This window comes from Annulohypoxylon truncatum (assembly GCF_022578515.1).
Source record: "Annulohypoxylon truncatum strain CBS 140777 unplaced genomic scaffold F4807scaffold_1, whole genome shotgun sequence".
NCBI lineage: Eukaryota > Fungi > Ascomycota > Sordariomycetes > Xylariales > Hypoxylaceae > Annulohypoxylon > Annulohypoxylon truncatum.
The window spans coordinates 1,190,385-1,209,303 of NW_025953787.1; the positions used below are offsets into that span (position 1 = coordinate 1,190,385).

The window sequence follows — 18,919 nt, forward strand, 5'->3', positions numbered from 1 at the left end:
CGCTCTGATAGTGGGTGGATCACGTCCTTTTTACAAAGACAAAGGTAATCAAGAAAAGCATGTTGGTCAGGGTTTGAAGCCTGCAATTGCCGTATGATCCAATAGGGGTGTCCTGAAGGGGAGACATAACATCTCTGTGCGACGGTTGGATAGGTGAGAAATAGGCAGGCTGAGTCTTCCGATTAGATTGCCGCCCGTCAGATCATGGTTCGGTTGTTGAAATGCCACGCGGATGGCCAACGCCACCATGCCCGTGTTCACCCTCCTCCGGGATGTCGCTTGGCCGGGTGGTGATGCTCTTCTGTACGAGGAAAGGAATGATCCTTCTCAATTCCCGGCTTCTTGTACGTACAGAGTCAGTTGTTATGACCTCCCCTTCCTCTTTTGCGATATCTACATCAATAAGTTGCGGGCATGGATCCGAAAAGGGTTTCTCACCCGCCGCCTCCTCATTCAGGGGACCATAATAACCCATGACATATGGACCAAAATGGAAATAAAGCCCATTCGGAGATACGAAAAAGTTGGACGCCTAGAACCCTGTTTCGGCCGGTTGGATAGCCTTGTTCCTGCTCTTGTTTCCCTTGTTCCCTCTCTCTGTTACTTACGGCGCCCGTGCCCACGTTCGTCATCCATGTAAGAACGGGACTTCATGTACATAATATGCCAGGTAGGCTGACTGCAGGCCGAAAACCACGTTGCACGACGCCGCCAGCTATTACGGTGTGTGTCTCGAAAATACTGCGATGCGTCACACTACCTACGGTAGATGAAAGAGCGGGCTTGGGACTATCTTGTCTCCCCTCACGCCATTCGCTCGATGCGTCCTGTGGACATGGAATTATATAAGACATGCCTACATTGTCATAGTAAGTGATGATAATCCTCCTAAAATACGACAGATGCCGATGAAACCCCGCCGACTACCTAGTTATTGGTGACAACAAAGCCAGTGAGGTGCGATAGAAATCCACACCACTTCGAGAACCCCTAAGTCGGTACTCTGAGGGATCTTGGTTCTTAAGCCGTTCCCAATCGCAGGGTGGGCGTGTATGAGTGGTGAGTGTGGTAAGTGTGGGTGGACGTGATGATACCATGATACCCATCCTCAGCGGCCCTAGATATTCCCAGCTTGTTTGGCCAAGGTAGGCAATGTTCACGAACGAGCGATCGAACAACAAACACACACTCTTTACGGTACCCTACTGCATGACCCTTCCATGCTTACGTCTTATGGTTGTATCTCGCCGAGAATAAGCACATCTAGTATGCAGTATACCCCCCCTTCGCCCCCACCAACCACTACCGCGTCCCCAGAAAAAAAAGAGAAAAGAAACTAAGTACGTATTAATTAATATCTCGACCGGGCAAATAAAGTAGCGGCCCACGAACTAGTAAGGCCCCATAGAGTAAGAGTATACACACGACCACCATAGGCTGCATATAACAACATAATAGCCACAACATAACGAAGATCAATAAAATGCAATAAAAGCGCCGAGAAGAACGAGGTTGCACTGCGGGGACCCAGGGGACTGGTATATAAAAACATCGTGCTTTTCGCTTGATTACAACTTGATTACCTGATCGCGGTCGGGACTTCGAGCCGGCGGAGCGGATTGGGTAGTAGATTGAGTATCGAGGTATGTATAGAGAGAGAGAGAGAGAGTGGGCCTGGAGGGTCTCGCGTGGGATGCAAAATAGGACCGCATACATACATTAGGGATTACATACATCTCTATAAGTAACGAGTACTTCGCGCATTCCATGTCTACATATGGTATACTCTGCGTCGTCATCGTCCTCCACTCAAACTCACTCACGCGCACACTTTAATGGGCATATACTGCCTCGACTCAGCTAGACTCAGCTTAACTCAACTCACGGGGCTGGAAATAAAATCCACCACACACGAGCGTCATCGTGAACAATGCCGGCCTTTGACTCGTCCGTGGCCGGGTCCGCCCGCAAAAAAAAAGAAAATTTGGATTAATTGACAATGATAAGTACCTAGATAAATACGTAAATAAAAATGAGAAAAAAAGATAGGAATACATCATTATAGTCTCGCCTTCGGCAGCCCTTCCGAAACCCATTGTAGTGTCTCAGACGCTCCCACACTCCACCTCCCACCCGTGTAACGCCAGCGACGCCGGGCGTTCGGTTGGGCTCCCATCATCTATCTTGCCCATCTACCTTACACACACACTTTAAAAACTAAGCTATGCAAGTAACTACCTAAGCTCAAAAGACCTCGGCAGTAGGGCTGGGCTTTCTCTCTTTGTGTCCCCCCAACGCCAAAAAAAACAAGAAGACAAGCTTAAGTAGACAAACAACCAAGATGACTGCCTAAAAAGGAAGGTTCGGGATCCGAAGCTCCCTCCCTCGCTAAAAGCCCTTCCTTAGACGGAAAAGAATATGTTTTGGCTGATCTCCTGACTTCAAACACGATAGATAGGCAGATAAACAATTACCAGAGAACAAGAAAGAGAGTAAATGCGGCGAAACAAGACAATAAGCACACAAAGCGTACAAAACCGTCCTAGTAAGTAAGATTAACAGCAAAGCGGTGGGGAATGGGGATGGGGGGCATGACGCCCTTCCTACATACATACATACCTACATACCTACCTACCTACCTACATATAAGCATTCGTGCAACAGTTATCTTAATACGAGGTGTGCTGCGCCGGCAAGCCCATGCTAAAACCTGAGGTCTCCTTCAGGTGAGCCGGCTTAATTCTGGTTCCTACGCCGGAGAGATTCGCGCACAGATCCGTCGGAACAGGGTCTCGAACACGGGCGGCTCTTCCATCATGCCGCGTAACGTTGAACCCGGTCACACTTCGCACATAGATCCTGTGGGAAAGAAAAAAAAAAAGGGAACCTAGAACAAGATTCATCAAATGCCGTGTAGCGTTAGAATTAGCTTCTTCTTTTTTCCCCATCTTCTTGTCAAACATTAACAATTGTGTATACGTCTTTCTCTCTCGAATGATAAACAGGGTATATTGTTGTTGTTTGTCGAAACCGTCCGAGCCGGCCCCAACACATGATAATAATTTTGCTCCCCTCCCCCTTGTGACCGGAACAAAATCAACGCCCCAAATTCAAATGTCAAGGTTTCGATACCAACCTGCCGAGCCGTGCGCAAAATCCTACGATGCAATGCCATGGTGTTATACATAAACAGTCCCAGATAGACCCGGATTTACTGCGCTCCGTTGCCACCACCCCCCCGTCCCTCCCATTTTTTATACGGCGCTCTCATTTCCCATCCCTTTCGAATGCTTGCCGTGCATATTGCGTCGCATCTTCCCAGGCTTTCCGCGCGTCCAGACTCTGACCCTGAACGTCGAAGCTCTGTGCGAGCATGCCGTCAGCGACGCTCATCCAGAGCGTATTGCCACTCCTCTTGGCTTGGTTCGAAGCTGCCTTCGCACTCTTCAGCGCCTGATCACCCACGATATCCTGGAAAAGCTTGGCTCGCATGACGTTGAGCGCGATAGACAATGTCTGCACGTTGCCTAGAGACTGCGCGTTGCTTAGTGCCGTTGATATGTGCATCTTGACCGCCGTCATCGGGATCGGCGGGTTTGTCTGTACTGCCGCTAGCACTAGGTTGTACGCCGTGCGAATCTCCAGGTTCGGGTGATCGGCACAGAGCGGACGAAGTTGCTCCAGGAGGTCTAGTGTTAATCGATGATCTCTATAATCCGGATGTTGCATGATCCAGATCCGATTGAAAGTAGCCAGCAACGAGACCTCGATCTCGGCTGCTTTCCGACTCCCATTTCTGTCGTTGCCATCGTCAAGGCTAAAAATCCGATTACCGTAGATCATGCTGGCGGTCTCTAGATCGCCGGTGCCTTGGTGATATACTCCTGAGAGGTATGTCGAATACAGCACGACGATACCTTCGAGCGGAGGTTTGACCATAGCCTCCAAATGTGTCAAGCACTGCTTTACTTCATTCCATCGAGTGTGCGTTGCAAGATGTAGACCTTGAAGGATATAAAGATAACACATCCATTCCTTTTGCCAATCCGATCTCGTGATAGCATCCGCCAGAGAATTAGGAAGTCCTTGAAGTCGAATTCCTGACATGAAGAGTTAGAAATAGTATTGCAGTGCTATATCAGAGTAACATACCTTTTAACAATTGAGTTAGAGCTTCCTCCCAGAGCTTAAATATCCTCCTATCATTACGAGGAGTTTGATACAAAAGCGCGAGACCGCTATACGTATACCTAGGGATGCTGTTAGCAGAGAAGAGCGGACAGGGACAAGTTCACCTACGTTACAGTGAATGCCTCCAATTTAGTCCAGAACGACATGGCGAGGTAGTCGTAGGGGCTATCGTCACGTCCAGGCTTCAGTACAGCCGACGTATCCTGACTAATTACCAGCGGATTGCCTTTCCGAACAGGGAGCAGCAGCTCCGCGTCTATAGGGCGCCACGTCTTGTCGTTCATGGAGGCATCTATGTGATCCTGGAGACACTTGGACTTCTGACTGATTACCTGAACCGACTTTTGATGTAAACTGCAGGCGAGGTCAAGCATAAGCGCCAGAATATGGAGTTGCGGAATGTGAAACGAATCCTCGAGTTGATACTTCAAAGCCTGCGCAATACAAGCTTGTATACGAACGATGGCATCGTCCTTCATAGTCTTGAGGAGACTCAGACCCTCTAGCAAAGAGGCGGCTACGAATATAGCACGGTCATTATTATGACTGGCAAGGTTGGCGATCGCCTTCAAATTTTCGAGGGCGTGCGTTTCCGCCGGGTTAGTAGACTGTAGATACATGGAAGTCTTTAGAAAGCGAAAAGCGTAAACCCAGTTGTAGTGCTTCATTCTGTTTCGGTTAGAAAGTATACGTATAATAAAGTCTAAATGACCACCTACACTTCGGCGTCCCGTATCCGACCATCTACGGCGATCATGGCTGCCTTGACCTTTTGTTGCGCAAAAAGAAGTTTAATCTGAAGGAAATGCATAGCATATTTCAAGTCGGCAAATCGATTCTAAGATTGCAGTTAGCATACAACTGGGGATATAAGGGGCCATTGAATGTAGTATTACTCTTTCGCAAAGGGTAATTCCCTTGGTTAGAGCAGTTTCTGCCTCCATCACATTATTTGTTTCCTCACACAGAATGCTAGCGTAACGAAATCGTACTTGAGCTTCTAGCCGCGGCGCCAGCTTTGGACTATCCAAAACCACTTCGAGGCAGCCTAATCCCGTGGCGACAAGCTTCTGGTATTCATGTAGGCACTGCGCATCGACATTATCCACCATAGATACCGACTCATTCCGCGCCTTAGCAAAGAACTCCTCGGCGAGACAGATCAGAAGGGAATTTGTATCCGCATGATGCGGCAAGAGGCCTGGTGTCGGAGCAGGCGATCTTGCTGATGACACGCTCGGGCTTCTCGCAATGCCGTGTGTACTCAGTCGGGGACTTGCAGAGACACGGTTCATATGATCCATTCGTGCGCCTGTACTTGTATGTCTATTACTAGGGGTCGGCGTAAACTGAGGCGGTAGTTGAGGGGACTGAACGGGTGCAGGCGAGCTGATAATGTTTTGCGGCATGTTACGTTGGTGTTGGTGTTGTTGCGGATGATGTTGAGGTTGCTGTTGCTGGTATTGGTGATGTTGTTGATGTTGCTGTAGTGGTTGCTGGTGATGTTGGTATTGGTATTGCGGTGGCGGTTGGGACATAGCTTGTGGCGTTACCGATGTGGGAATCTGGGGTGAAGGTTGTTGGTAAGAGGGCGAAGGCATAGGCATGGGAGGTGGCATGTGTTGCCAGTCGGATTGTTGAACATATTGTTGCTGATGGGGAGTTTGTTGGACGGTTTGTTGCATGCCGTGCGCCATTTGACCTGGCGCATTTACACCGTTCCGAGGCAAAGATTGAAGGGGCCGTTGATCGAAGGAGGGATCGTAGGACTGGAATTGGTAGTTCGCATTTTGCGGCGAATGGATTTGTTGATGCGCATTGTGGTGGTGTTGGTGGTGAGGTTGAGGTTGAAGTTGAGGTTGAGGCTGAGGCTGAGGTTGCGTCTGAGGGTGAGAGTACGGTATGGGCGTGAAGACGTTATTCTGATAAGGTTGATTCAGTTGAAACTGAGGATTTCCCCAGGCATCATAGCCATTATTAACATTATTAACGTTGTTAACAACCTGGGGATATTGACTTTGTTGGCCATTGAACCCTGACCCGTGGCCATGGGGCGTAGGACCGCGATATGTCATAATTTCATTGCACTAGGTGCCCAGATGTCGTGCAAACCATCCCCATCAATTCCTTGTTTGTCGACAGCCAACTCACCAGTGTCGAATATGTTACCGCTTCTTGACGTTGATGTCTTAAGATTGTAGAGTCAACCCGATCACGCGTGCCGCGACGTTGTAGGTTGTAGAATCTATATCACGTGATTTGTCTAAGTGCGGACCGCACTGACCTTCCAGGGCTTGGCACACGTGGATGCCTCGAATCTTACATCATCGGAAGGGACGGTGTATCCATGGATGAGACTAACACATTTTGAGCTTTGTGTGCATAATAGTATTTTGCAGAATATGTATTTAATTCCATTGTCTGATAGCAAACTAAAGTTAAAAGACTTTCTATTATCAGGTGTTAGCAATTATAACACCAAATATTTGACTTTACATGGTATCTCATTAAAAAGTTAATACTATTTATAGGTCCAAGATCGACACGAATAAAGTTCCTTGAAATACATATGTAACCCGAAAAAAACTCGGTTCGTACAAGGGTATAGTGACTTGTAGCCCTTTGTTAATGTAAGACATACCTATCCATGAATCACTAATTATTGCTAGAGCCTAGTCAGTCAGCTACATACGCATCCATGGATGTAGTCATTAAATTTTCCGAATGGAATGCACTTGCGGCTCAAAGAAACCACTATTCCTAGAATCTTAATGAAACCTTCTAGACATTCTAATTGCTGCATATACATGTTTAGTTGCATTTATGTCTTCCGCTGCTTTGGATAGCTCGGCACGAGCCGAGGCAAGTGGGGAGTAATGCAGCGAGGCCCCCTGAATGGTACCAAGGCTCTGTCTTCGTAATGAGGCGTTGTCGCTCAGTTTGATGAAAATTTATAGATTTCAACACTCTTCAGTTAATTGCGATATAGACTTTCCTCTAATCAATCGAAGCGCAATCGATTTTACCCGTTTCATTGATAGCACTTAGGTATTAGGCGATTGGTTTTTAACGAAAAGCAATACTAGACCGCCACCTATCCTAATGGAGTGGTTCGGACGAGCCGCCATCGACTTCACGACCTCGCCGAAGTCACTATGTCTGCAAGGTAAAGACGGCGAAGAAACAAACTTACTCAAGATATGCCAATCAGCAGTGCCACCATGCCAGCTGAACCCGCTGCTATTCAACGGGCACGCGCAGACGATGTGGACGGCCGCGAAGGCCCACGGCCCGCCGCTGCGGTACAAGCGCCGCATCTTCGAAGCCGACCACGCCGAGTTCAACGGCAGCTTCGCCGTGGACTTCGCCGTCACTGACCCCGCTCAGAAGGAGGAGGCCGACGAGTCGCTGCCGCCGCGGACGGCCTACTTCTCTGAGACCGAGCTCGAGGCTATGGGCTCCGACGACGAGAGGCCGATGCTCGTGGTCTTGCACGGGCTGTCGGGAGGCTCCCACGAGGTCTATCTCCGGCACGCGATTGCGCCGCTCATCGATAGCGGCAAATGGGAGGCTTGTGTTGTCATCTCGAGAGGTTGCGCAAATAGCAAGATCACCACGGGGCTGCTGTATAATGCGCGTGCCACATGGGATGTTAGACAAGTAAGCTAATGTCTTGCTACTGTTTGGTCCATATGACTTTCGGCTTACATTGATGTACATAGACCGTCAAGTGGCTCAAGAAGACGTATCCTAATCGGCCCTTGTTTGGGCTGGGCTTCTCGCTAGGCGCTTGCATCATGACGAACGTAAGTAACCGCAGTAGCCAAAAGCATCCAAGTAGCTATATTTACTCTATGTTAGTATCTCGGTGAGGAGGGCTCCGCAACTCCACTCAAAGCAGCCGTTGTAGTTGCCAATCCTTGGGCTCTTCATATATCATCGAAGATGCTACAGAGCACATTGATCGGACATCACGTGTATCAACGAGTCTTAGGCAGTGAGTTTCCGACAATTAATATGGACCGGATCATAGGAATATAGCTAAACTTCATTTCTAGACTCCATGAGAGCCCTGGCAATGAAGCACAAGGACGAGCTTGAGAAGTACACTAACATAGATACAACGAATCTATTCAGCCAGAAGTTCTTGTACGAGTTTGACAGGGCCTATCAATGTCCTACCTGGGGATATCCTACGGAGGAGGCATACTATAGAGATGCATCTAGCTCGGACTCGTTACTGGCCGTGCGTATTCCGCTCCTTGCGATCAACGCTGTGGATGATCCTATCGCCTCGAACTTGAGCATCCCCTACGCCGAAGCCTCAACGAATCCGTTTACCGTTCTCTGTACCACATCTCTTGGTGGCCATTTAGGCTGGTTTGAGATCGGGGGAGGACGATGGCACGGGAAACCTGTAAGATATCCAGTATCTTGAATCCGGGTTGTCATTAGTTGCTAACATTTTCGTAGGTCTGCAACTTTCTCAACCATATGGCATTTGAGATAGACCTCAACAGCATAAACTCCGAGGCTAACGGAAAGCGAACTTCGGGAAATCCTATGTATGGTACCAATTTCGACCCTATAAGGCGAAAAATGTATGTGAAATTAAACCAATGAGCGGGTTTAAGATCTGGAGCATATGGCATATAGACAGCGACCTAGAATTGTATAGGATTCATAATTGGGTATCTAGATATATAGAATGGAATCGGTGTTTCCAGATGGTAAAGGTTACTTGCGAATATCATCTCAGAAACTACTTACTAGCGCTGTTCATACTCAGCTTAATGCGCCAGTTGATAAATTCGTCCGTGAGAATTCTTCCATGTCCAACTTCCTCAACTTTGAACACCTCAATGACCCCTGAACGGGGACGTCTCCTTATCCTCCAGACACCTTCATCATTGATGGTGCTTTTTAGCCCTGAGATTATATTAGTACCTAGTAAAATAAAAAAAATAGCAGCATGACTTAGGTCTCTCACATTCTAGAAAAGCGCTCGCAAAGTTGATACACACGTTCGCATTCCAAGTTCTTACACCCCGCTTAGCAGCCGTTTCGGGGATCTTGGCCGTTTGGATTTCTTCGATTTTCGTGAGAATACCCTGCTGCGAGCGAAAGCCAACGATGATCTTAGGAACGCCAAGCAAGAATGATTGGATCCAGAACTTCATCAGCTTGCGCTCGAAATTTTGCATGGTCCTATCATCGCGAATTTCGACACTAGTCTTGAGTTCAATCCAATTGATAGGCGCTCCCTTTTCTGCCGGCTTAGAATCCCAGACTAAATGTCGACGTGAGTGCGAAACAATCAAAATCGATGCACGATATCAACTTACTAGCGTCAACCTCACCTCCTATGCACAGAGTTGATTTACCAATTCCAGTGCGAACAACGGAACAGTATTGGGCTTTGTTGTTGACAACCTCCTTGTCCCTGTTCTCAATGAAGGCTCTGCTGACCTCTCCCCAAGGACGTGGCAAACAGGATAACGTCTCGAATTTGTACCCTGCAGAGAGGTTAGCTGCAATACTTGGCATTTGAAGTAAACACTCTGCATTTACCCCAATATGTCATCACATCTGGCGACATCTGGCCCCGTCGTGGCTTTCGTTGGTTTTGTTGTTGCTCTTGCATCAAGGCTAGCCCATAGGCATGGTTCTCCTCGATGAAGCTATGTGGGTATGATATCAGTAGACGTACGAGTGATGAGGGTACTTTTGCCGTACATGCAGCCCTTAAAATAATCAGCTAAGATCGTTCCATGGAAGAGCACTGGAATGGACGCACTTGGTAAAATGTAGCATTCATCTCGAAGCTAGATTTGCATCACATTAGATTTTCACCTTCAACCGATATCATCGATACGTCCACATACCCATCTCGATCTTCAAACGGTGTTGAAAGAATCTATAAACGTTAATGGACTTGTGACAAACTGTACCTCCTCAATGGGGCTATTCGTACCTTTGTCATCATGCCGCGCCAGGTAACAAACTCTACGTCGATCTTCTTCCCTTCCTCTTCTTCATATGCCATAATTGTTTTAAGTAGACTATCGATGTGCTCATCCTTCGAGTTATCATGTTTGTCGAATTGATCGAACCCTCCAGACAGGTCGGCACCAAGTTCTGGAGGATAGTACCATTGTAACGAGCGATCGTCTAGATGAAATTCACGCTTGTCGTCATAAGAGAAGCAGGCTATTTCCTAAACATTTCTTTTAGAATTTCCTATGCCTAAAGAGGACCTATGTTGCTCAAACATATAGATAGAACATGTGGATACCTTGGGTCTCTTTACAGCTTCGCATTCACCATCGAAACGGACGACGGGTTGGATGTTGAATGTATTTGCCATAGTAGAGAAGACTTTATGTTGTGACTCCCAAGTTTGAGTATAAGAGTCATCTGGATACTAGGTAAGATAAACGTATGTTTTCAAAAGGAAGCGCAAACTCTCTAGGCTCTAGGTTGACAATATATATTAGTAGGGAGGTATGTCTAGCAATAAACTGAAGCTCAAGACAAGGTAGGAACACCCATGCCCCCCATGTCACCACCTAATGCAAGGATACCCCACAATATTGAAGACCTAAGAAAGTGCAGCCCGTGCTCCCCCAATAAGCTTTAAGCGCAGTCCCCATAATTTACCGGTGATCATCAACTTAGTCCGTAAAGTCTTAAAGATATCTACTGCACACTGATTGTTTATCAACATCATCAAACCTCCCAAGTCTTACCTTCACTGTTATTTCATTTAACTATCCAACTGATTGCAACAACAATCTAAGACGATTAACTGTCAATCATCAGCCATGGCCGACCGACCACCTCCGCACGTCCGCCGAGGAACTAATAGGATCGCGGGCCAGAACACGACTGGTATTCGTCGCAACCTTTTCCAGGGTCAGCTAACGCGACGCCCCACACCTACGACAACTTCATCCAACGCCTCGGCCGAGACACTACGTTTGGGAGATGTCGAAGTGCTTTCGGACACCTCCGATATCGTCATCCGTGACAAGAACGGCGAATTCGATGTTGGCGATCCGCCTACCCCCCCTCCGGACGACCCAGAAGAAGATGGTGGGTTGGATGATGCGCAGGAGAGCCAACGTACGTGGTAACCTATCTTGTCTGCATAATTCAGGATAGAATGTTGAACGACAGGTTTGCGACAAGCCATACTGGTAGCTAACGTGATACTCTACAGGCGAGAGGCAAAGATTGGCCGAGGCCGTCAAACACCATCAAATAAACCACAACCGCACCCCTGCACATCCTGAAGGTGAGACCAAAACAAAACAGAAGAAGACTCCGCTCACACAGAAGAAAGAGGTTCTTGAAACACTCCGAGCCAGTATGAGAGCAAAAGTTGCTGCGTTATCTGAAGACAATTGGATGTACGAGCCGGAGGAACAACCACGAATGCAGTGAATGATCAGTTGGAACTACTAAAGGGGTCTGATTACTCGAGCTATGCAAATAGGTGGATGCGATGCTGCTGCTTCTACGTAGCTCTAAAACTACCTGTCTAGGTGGTTATGTATCTAATCCAGTCCCTCAGCCGCCGGCATCGACGTAGGAGCCTTCACCGCCGGTCTCTTCGCACCCCCGCTTGCCGGAGCGCCGCCGCCACCACCGAGGAATCCGCTCATCATATCCATCAGAGGGTTGCTTTGCCGAGGCTTCTGGATTCCGAAGTACATCTCGGCGATCATCTCCAAGGATTCATGCCATGGTTCTACCTCTCCGAGAAGGGTGGCATATTTATTATGCAGTTGCTTATACAGATCTGCGTTGGCTCTCTGGATGGCGAGTAAGAGGAGGCCTAAGAAGTTGAGGAGGGGTATGCTAGGGTAGATTCGTATGTCGGCGCTAGCGCTGCTGACGTCTTGAATTCCAAGCTGACTTTGCTTGTCTTGGTTCAGAGCGCTGGTAAAGAGTCGATAGCATGTGTTGGCTGCTCGGACGTTGCCTGTCAGAAGATAAGGCAGAACCCCTCGGGCAGCGTATAAGGCGGCTGTGTGCGCATCGTCTTCCTTGAACCACTCATATTCTAGACGACCCAAAACTTCTGCGGAATCCTTCGTACCTAGAAGCAAATGTCTCTCTGCGTCGTACGGTTCGTGCTCTTCAGCGTACAAAGAGCCAGCGACGTGGTGGAGCTCGGGATCGCCCGCGGGGTATTCGCCGAATTTGGAGGACCATCTGAACAGAGGGTAGTTAGCAGATAGTTCTACACAAGCCCAGAGGGGCGACCGCAACATACGATATCATCTCCCCTATGTATTTCTTGCGAGTAGGCTCTTCGCTATCGAATAACCGCAGACATGTGAGTAGCCTTCCCTTAGTAGCGGAGTCAGGCTTCAGCTCCGCCTGCTTGTAGATGTCGACTAGCAACACGCAGAGGTCGCCACCGCTCCCGCCCTGGCCTGCCTTGAGAAGCGACTGCGCGACGTTATAGAGGATGCTGATGGCGGCGTCCCAGTTAGACGCCTTCGTGTACCGTGCTGCTACCACGCGGGTCTGCTGCTGAGCTTCGTAGAATTGCCCCTCGGTGATCCGCGCCTGCAGGCGGGCGATGATCTTCTCGATCTTGTCGCCTTTGCCAGCCATGTTTTAGGTGCGTATCGACTATAACATGGAAAGTTGCTGTTGTCGGTTAAGGAGGTTATAAATATAGAAAGTCGGCGGGATACATTGTGATGTAATTCTCAGAAATTTGGGTGCTCGGTTTGGAATACACTATACGACTGACGTTTGACGGTGGTCCAAGCTCGCACAACTACCCCACCATTCTAATAGGTACCTGGTTCCATTGGGTTGGAATTAAACAGCACAGAACGAGTCAATGAATACCTAGGTCCTATACTTCACATCTAATAACATGTCTCTAGTCAATTCAATTATAGAAAAAAAAGTTTACATAGTTACTCTTGCACAAATCTACGATACTCGGAAGAGCACCAACCATACCAAAACATGCAAGAAGAATTAACCAAAAGCACAAAAAAGGAAATCATAGAGTTGTCTCTAATGGGCCGCATTTCTGCACTAACCGTGAATCGAACACGGGGCCAGAGTAGTATCTTCAGAAGATGGGAAACTCCGAGGTTACCACTACCCCATTAGTGCTATTAAGCTTGAAGAAATCTCCGGAAATATTACCTTATATCTCATGTCTCACATACTTAGATCCTAGATTGTTGGAGTCTTGGCATTGAAACCCCCTAGGAAGTCGTTGCGAATCGTTTATGAAGGAAATGGGAAGGTGCAAAGATCACTAATACCATTCAATTCAACTTCCGGTTCAATTTTTGAATTGTCTAGGTATGTTCAGAGAATGGGAGAATTTTGGAAATAAGGCAATTGCATAAACGCCGTATTCAACCCGCCAGTCTTACAAACCCTTGCCGGGCTGTGATTCGTCGTGACTCAACCCGCCTCACTCTCTTCGAAGTCTTACTCTTATATTTCTGGTACCTCGCGCTTTCATCCTTGACATCTCAGCCGATATTATCATTGTCGATGCTTTCACTTATCTACGCTGTGCCTTTATTTATTAATCGTGGATTCAAGCGTTAAGATGTCCGCTCCTCGTTTTGCAATGGCCGTACGTAATAGCGCCAACGCTATTACCCGAGGGCGGATAGTCTCTCCGAATAAATCTATAATCGACTCACATATACCACAATCGTCTACTGGTATGATTGTGTCCAATTTTTCGACTTTTAGTTCCAGGCTCGCAGCGAAGAAGTTGACTGAGGAACCTTCTAAATCACCCGAGGAACCCCCGCCTATGGAATTCAGCTTCGAAGGACTTGGACTGGGTCGAAACACCAAGATCGCGGTCGTCGTGATTTTAAGCATCTTCGGAACGATAGAGACTATTTTCTGGATGAAATGGGTTTGGCGTTGGCGCTCCGGCGCTAAAAATGACGAGTCAGAAAACAAGGCTTGAGCTCTGCCTTGTTCCGCCCTAAGTTCTCATCGGGCTATATAAAGTCAATTGAATATAGCCCGTCTTCTTCGGAATCAGCCAAAGAACCGCTTCTCTACTCCACAAAACGCAACACCTTGTACCATATCGATGCCTTAAGAGGGGCAGATTCACCGCTCAATTCAAATTATCCCGGCTTCAGGAATGAAGAAATTTCCGATTCAGTGAGAACTTTCTTGGAAGGGTCGCTAGTATTGTGCTGCAGTGTGGCGATATGGATGAGATGGTACAGCTCATATAAGCCTCTCGTTATAGTGCTACTGAATCTTCCTCCGAATTTATGAGTGAAGATGAAACGCTCATCTCACTGGTTCCAATACACATTTCGGTGATCAATATAACAGGTCGATTCAAGCCCTTGAGCCGACTCATCCGGCGGGTATTGCCAAGTTTCGTTGTTGGGCCACCACTCGTGCCATGCCGAGCTCTGTTAAGCTTATCAAGGCTTCATAAGATTAGCGATGGAAAGGCTTTGGGCGTTAGCGCCTCTCGTACGGTGAGAAAATCTCTTCCACCTCTTCGGTACAGTTAGGCCTTTCAAGTTTGTTAGGTAGACGCTCATGCAACCCAAGGAGGCAATAAAGTCAGCATTATGTATAGGTATCCTTGGGAGTTAAAAGCAAGTTATCGAGGATGACCACTAGGGCAGGTCAGAAGTGATACCCTGGGTCGATCATTTCCGCTCAGCCAAGGGGTCTACGTGTGCACCGCCACTTGTATTGTACAGTACCTTAAGAATTCTCTGAGAGTTCCTCGCGAGTCTCGACCTTCGATACCCCTGTTATGCTAGATTCGGGGTCGGCTCCGATCTCAATTGGCCTAAAACTGGCATGATCCCTGTAACTCCTGCCTTGTTTTCGGATGTGCTTTCCAAGCTTTTAGCCACATGAGGTCAAGCCACCCAAGTCCCTTAAAACGATGTATAATTAAACAAGGCCTCGCTCTTGGGCAAGATGGCGCCGCCTGAAGACAACATGAATAAGTAAATTTGATCTCTGGTTTATTATTCTTTGTTACGTCTCTCGTTACTTATTATTTTGTACATTCATTACCCCACTAGATGTCGTGCTGCTATCCGACGTAATACCCGTACATGTTGGATAAGGACTTGTCTTTGAAGATGGCTGCTGAGGTTGAAGAGCACCCTGTTTCTGGCGGTACGGATGAGGTCAAGCCTTACAAGATACACGTAAGCCAGTCCCTAATTCTCGCTCAAAAACCGACAGGGTGCGTGGCTGACATTCTGACTTCCCCATAGTTTTCATCGAAATATCTAGATATCACAAAACAGAAGCTCGAAACTACCAGGCTACCCCATGAGCTTTCAGAACCGAAATCGAAAGATTGGTGGGAGCCAAAATCTCAAGTAGAGCCACTCATTGATTTCTGGTAGGTTTTCATGATATCTTGTTGTCTAAGTCTAAAATTGACTTATACGATATTCATGTCTTCCTTTTTACCTTGAGCCCCTATATGAGCTATGGTCCCAAACTAAGCATCACACAGGCTTGAACAATATTCCTGGCGAACACACGAGGATCTCTTAAATAAAGAGCTACCTCAGTTTCGTACCGAATTCTCAATACCGTCTTCTGAAGCAACTGTCAGGATTCACTTCATCCACGCTCATTCACCTCATACTAACGCGATACCCCTTCTTGTGATACCCCCATTCCCATTCTCAAGTCTCTCATTTGGACACCTTATCAAACTGTTCACAGAACCAGAAGATGCTGCAAATACTCAGCCCTTTCATCTAGTTATACCTTCTCTTCCAGGTATAGCGTTCAGCGATGCGCTTCCAAACAATACCCCTGTTATCTCATCCACTGCGGATATTCTAAACTCATTAATGAGCCGCCTTTCATATCCTCATTATCTAGTGACGAATGCAAGTTCCGGGTCGGCCTCACCGGCTGAGATCGACTTTAAGCTTGTCAATCACCTAATAAACTATCATCCAAATTCTTGTCTGGGCGCTCATCTCATATCACCCCCGTTGGCAAAGCCGAGACTCCGAGAAGCGCCAGTTGAGTGGGCAAAGTGGTCTATTGCCAGTTTATTACATGCCCCTATTCTTGGATACCGCAGTGAAGACTTCTCGGCTCTTGAACAGAATGGGTATGTTCGTACGTCAAAGAAAGCGCCAACGCCTGCCCAGCTCGGATTAAACCAATTGAGTCTCCGGGAACCTAATACATTATCCTATGCGTTATGCGACTCTCCGACAGGCTTATTGGTCTTCATATTGAAAACTCTTCGATTACTCAGTTCCAAGAAGGAATTTACACCAACAGAGGTGATTAATTTCACCCAGCTCGCTTGGTTACCTGGTCCAGAAGCAGCGCTGAGATTCTGGGCATATTGCATAAGGCATCCAGAGGAAGTGGTGAAAAAAGTGACCCCAAGGCCGAAAGTCGGAATCACGGTCTTCTTAGGGGATAAACCAAGTGTTGAAGAGAGCGCAGAAGCAGAAGCGGAGACCGGCGAGTTCGTTGAGGAGGAGACCAAGGACACCTATATTTGTCCCAGCTGGGCTAATGCGAAGTATAAAGTAATATATACTAATCGCGCCACTGGGAGGTCAGGGCTTCTAGCCTGGGAACGACCAGAAATTATAGCCGCGGGTGTGAGGGGGGTTGCTACTTCAATCTTGAAGTCGGACCCCCGACTCCGGCCGTCGTCGGCACCAACAACTGCTCCCCTAGAGCAAGTTGTTATTCAGAGTGATACAGCAGCTGGTGAGCAGCCAGTATCCTCACCGGCAAAACCAAGTCTGGCACTTCTAGCGCCACCACCTGCTGCAGAAGAGCGAGGCCATCCACATCGGGCAATCAGTGGGGAGACCGCGGTTGCAAGTAGTGAGAGCGTTGCCGAAGGAGCACGCTCCCCAAGACTTGAAGTCCCTAATCCAGCGCATCTTGCACCGCCCGTTGATGACACGGCTGCAGAGCAGCCGGATAAAGAAGGGCAACAATCTCCTTAGGACATAGTTGGTTATACCATACGCTAGTAGTTATAATGACTTGAGAATTAGTCGGATAAGGAGGACGATTGATGTATAACTCATATTCCGCTTTTTTTATGTTAACGATACCTTGCGATGATGAACATTTGGGAAACTCGCTTGCATTAATGGAAGCGAAAGGGGTTATTTATAGCGGAGGAGAATGACGCTACCGCCACGATACCAATAGACTCAATTCCAATTCAAGATACAGCATTCAAGCCACTATAAGCCATTATTTAGACCGGTTATCATTTATGACTATCCATCCATGGATGCTGGCGGATGAACTGCTGATCACTAGATCTTTCGGAGATCTGTCGTCTATGTCGTGAACGTAGTGGTGCGCAAGATACCCCTTAAGTCGATTTTACCATTATCAAGCCTAGCATTCTCAGGGGAGGCGAAATCCGTCTCATAGTATCTCCCATGACATCAATACATGTTCTATAAGTGATGTCTGGCGTTCTTCCGTATTGTGGTACTTTCCATTCTGAGTCGTAGAACGTCCCTTGGACTTGCTTGTTTGTCTTGCTGTTTCGGATAACCCCATAACTTCAACGAGTGGACCGCTTGGATAATTACTTTAGACCGGGCGAGGACCTTCGGGGCGGCAGGTATAAAAACCACGAAAGGACAGGTCATATCTGCTTTTCCGTAAAGAGCTTCTGCTGCTGGCTAGTATGTCGTATTATCCGTATCAGCTATTACATGTTGGATAATCACGCAGCCGATGCTATTAATATGTTTTTCAAAGTGAGAGAGCTAGAATGAAATACTCGGAGAGAAAGATCAACTGTTAGGGACTTACATATGCTACTGATTGAAAACCATGAGCCGTGGTATTCCACTGATGGATGAAGCAATTGCCTGGGTTGAGTATGCGAAATGTACCACCAACAGTACCCGATATACTAGGTATGACCCCTATTTCGATTGATGTCACACACATGGACATTTGGTTAGATGAAAACTAGCCATCGTCAAATCCAACCTTTTTCACGATGAATAGTTGTCCGCCCACACCGAGTTTGTTGGTAGATATTAAACTAACACTGAGAATTGCGAAGTCTCGCTTCTGAGAGTGTTAGTATACGATGTAGGACCTGGGGCTCTCCTTAGCCTTCAAATAAGAGTAAAAAAGAGTCGATCATCGAGTGAACTCTTCTCAATGGTTACCGCATAAGACCCTCCCTAGATGCACAGAAGTTGTTACCAACCCTTAGGTAGGTGCTCAACCCATCACAATGAGCAATCTTACCAACAAAATGTAACAATGTTCACATAATTTTTGACCGAAATTGGCTCTCATATTGAGAAGACAGTAGCTTGCTTGGAGACTAGCCTTGTTGTGGTAAAGACTTTGTGGCACTTGATTTTGCGTTCGATCAGAGAAGGAAATTTCAACTGTAAATTGAATTAATGTGAATATGATTGGAGGGAGGTCATTTGATCTCATCTCATAAAAAGTACCAAGGTACACAACCTTGAAGGTCACAACGTGGAGCTATTGATAGAAAGTACCCAAGTACTTAGGTACCGATAAGGAATAGCCCTGGAGATAAGCGAAAGTGAAGGTACAGATATACGATGGAGGTACCTAGGTAGATTTAACTGTAGGTAGCGTGTTTGAAGTTAATAACAGAAATGCAACGCCGTGAACCGCAACCTCGTTAACCCATGACAAGCATCTAGAATTCAAGAAACTT

The 18,919-nt window shown here is 47.2% G+C and overlaps 7 protein-coding genes and 1 non-coding gene across 8 annotated transcripts; 4 read left to right on the forward strand and 4 right to left on the reverse strand.

Moving 5' to 3' along the window:
* Window positions 1-3,267: 3,267 nt before the first annotated feature.
* On the reverse strand, window positions 3,268-6,266 carry F4807DRAFT_455340 (cohesin loading factor-domain-containing protein; the record flags this gene model as incomplete). Its single annotated transcript, XM_048000704.1, has 5 exons — window positions 3,268-4,100; window positions 4,153-4,250; window positions 4,300-4,860; window positions 4,911-5,029; window positions 5,088-6,266. The coding sequence occupies 5 exons, from the start codon at window positions 6,264-6,266 to the stop codon at window positions 3,268-3,270; spliced, it is 2,790 nt and encodes a 929-aa protein (XP_047859408.1).
* A 1,027-nt stretch (window positions 6,267-7,293) lies between these two features.
* On the forward strand, window positions 7,294-8,814 carry F4807DRAFT_455341 (AB-hydrolase YheT; the record flags this gene model as incomplete). The annotated part of the gene is made up of 5 exons (XM_048000705.1): window positions 7,294-7,851; window positions 7,914-7,997; window positions 8,053-8,188; window positions 8,250-8,608; window positions 8,665-8,814. The coding sequence occupies 5 exons, from the start codon at window positions 7,294-7,296 to the stop codon at window positions 8,812-8,814; spliced, it is 1,287 nt and encodes a 428-aa protein (XP_047859409.1).
* On the reverse strand, window positions 8,792-10,729 carry F4807DRAFT_12192 (RAI1-domain-containing protein). The gene is made up of 9 exons (XM_047992900.1): window positions 10,487-10,729; window positions 10,166-10,408; window positions 10,077-10,108; window positions 9,989-10,016; window positions 9,928-9,935; window positions 9,763-9,872; window positions 9,537-9,707; window positions 9,182-9,481; window positions 8,792-9,120 (listed from the first exon to the last, which is right to left on the reverse strand). Exons 1-9 carry the CDS (start codon window positions 10,556-10,558, stop codon window positions 8,954-8,956), a joined length of 1,131 nt encoding a protein of 376 aa, XP_047859410.1. The 5' UTR covers window positions 10,559-10,729; the 3' UTR covers window positions 8,792-8,953.
* A 145-nt stretch (window positions 10,730-10,874) lies between these two features.
* Window positions 10,875-11,556, forward strand: F4807DRAFT_404939 (uncharacterized protein). The gene has a single exon (XM_047996173.1). The coding sequence runs from the start codon at window positions 11,016-11,018 to the stop codon at window positions 11,325-11,327; it is 312 nt and encodes a 103-aa protein (XP_047859411.1). The 5' UTR covers window positions 10,875-11,015; the 3' UTR covers window positions 11,328-11,556.
* On the reverse strand, window positions 11,539-12,976 carry F4807DRAFT_12260 (DUF410-domain-containing protein). Its single transcript, XM_047992904.1, has 2 exons — window positions 12,473-12,976; window positions 11,539-12,411 (listed from the first exon to the last, which is right to left on the reverse strand). Exons 1-2 carry the CDS (start codon window positions 12,817-12,819, stop codon window positions 11,751-11,753), a joined length of 1,008 nt encoding a protein of 335 aa, XP_047859412.1. The 5' UTR covers window positions 12,820-12,976; the 3' UTR covers window positions 11,539-11,750.
* Window positions 12,977-13,253: 277 nt separating this feature from the next.
* Window positions 13,254-13,338, reverse strand: F4807DRAFT_t7. Its single transcript has one exon. It is a non-coding gene; the product is annotated as a tRNA-Gly (tRNA).
* A 114-nt stretch (window positions 13,339-13,452) lies between these two features.
* Window positions 13,453-14,324, forward strand: F4807DRAFT_12289 (uncharacterized protein). Its single transcript, XM_047992909.1, has one exon. The coding sequence runs from the start codon at window positions 13,790-13,792 to the stop codon at window positions 14,162-14,164; it is 375 nt and encodes a 124-aa protein (XP_047859413.1). The 5' UTR covers window positions 13,453-13,789; the 3' UTR covers window positions 14,165-14,324.
* Window positions 14,325-15,016: 692 nt separating this feature from the next.
* Window positions 15,017-17,423, forward strand: F4807DRAFT_12285 (alpha/beta-hydrolase). The gene is made up of 3 exons (XM_047992908.1): window positions 15,017-15,392; window positions 15,462-15,592; window positions 15,710-17,423. Exons 1-3 carry the CDS (start codon window positions 15,297-15,299, stop codon window positions 17,187-17,189), a joined length of 1,707 nt encoding a protein of 568 aa, XP_047859414.1. The 5' UTR covers window positions 15,017-15,296; the 3' UTR covers window positions 17,190-17,423.
* The last annotated feature ends 1,496 nt before the right edge of the window (window positions 17,424-18,919 follow it).

Coding starts and splice junctions, on each gene's coding strand:
- F4807DRAFT_404939 (XM_047996173.1), top strand. CDS start 11,016: ATGGCCGACCGACCACCTCCGCACGTCCGCCGAGGAACTAATAGGATC.
- F4807DRAFT_12285 (XM_047992908.1), top strand. CDS start 15,297: ATGTTGGATAAGGACTTGTCTTTGAAGATGGCTGCTGAGGTTGAAGAG. Junction 15,393..15,461: donor TCAAGCCTTACAAGATACAC/GTAAGCCAGTCC, acceptor ACTTCCCCATAG/TTTTCATCGAAATATCTAGA. Junction 15,593..15,709: donor GAGCCACTCATTGATTTCTG/GTAGGTTTTCAT, acceptor AGCATCACACAG/GCTTGAACAATATTCCTGGC.
- F4807DRAFT_12289 (XM_047992909.1), top strand. CDS start 13,790: ATGTCCGCTCCTCGTTTTGCAATGGCCGTACGTAATAGCGCCAACGCT.
- F4807DRAFT_12192 (XM_047992900.1), bottom strand. CDS start 10,558: ATGGCAAATACATTCAACATCCAACCCGTCGTCCGTTTCGATGGTGAA. Junction 10,017..10,076: donor CCGTTTGAAGATCGAGATGG/GTATGTGGACGT, acceptor ATGCAAATCTAG/CTTCGAGATGAATGCTACAT. Junction 9,482..9,536: donor AGGAGGTGAGGTTGACGCTA/GTAAGTTGATAT, acceptor GTCGACATTTAG/TCTGGGATTCTAAGCCGGCA.
- F4807DRAFT_12260 (XM_047992904.1), bottom strand. CDS start 12,819: ATGGCTGGCAAAGGCGACAAGATCGAGAAGATCATCGCCCGCCTGCAG. Junction 12,412..12,472: donor TACATAGGGGAGATGATATC/GTATGTTGCGGT, acceptor CCCTCTGTTCAG/ATGGTCCTCCAAATTCGGCG.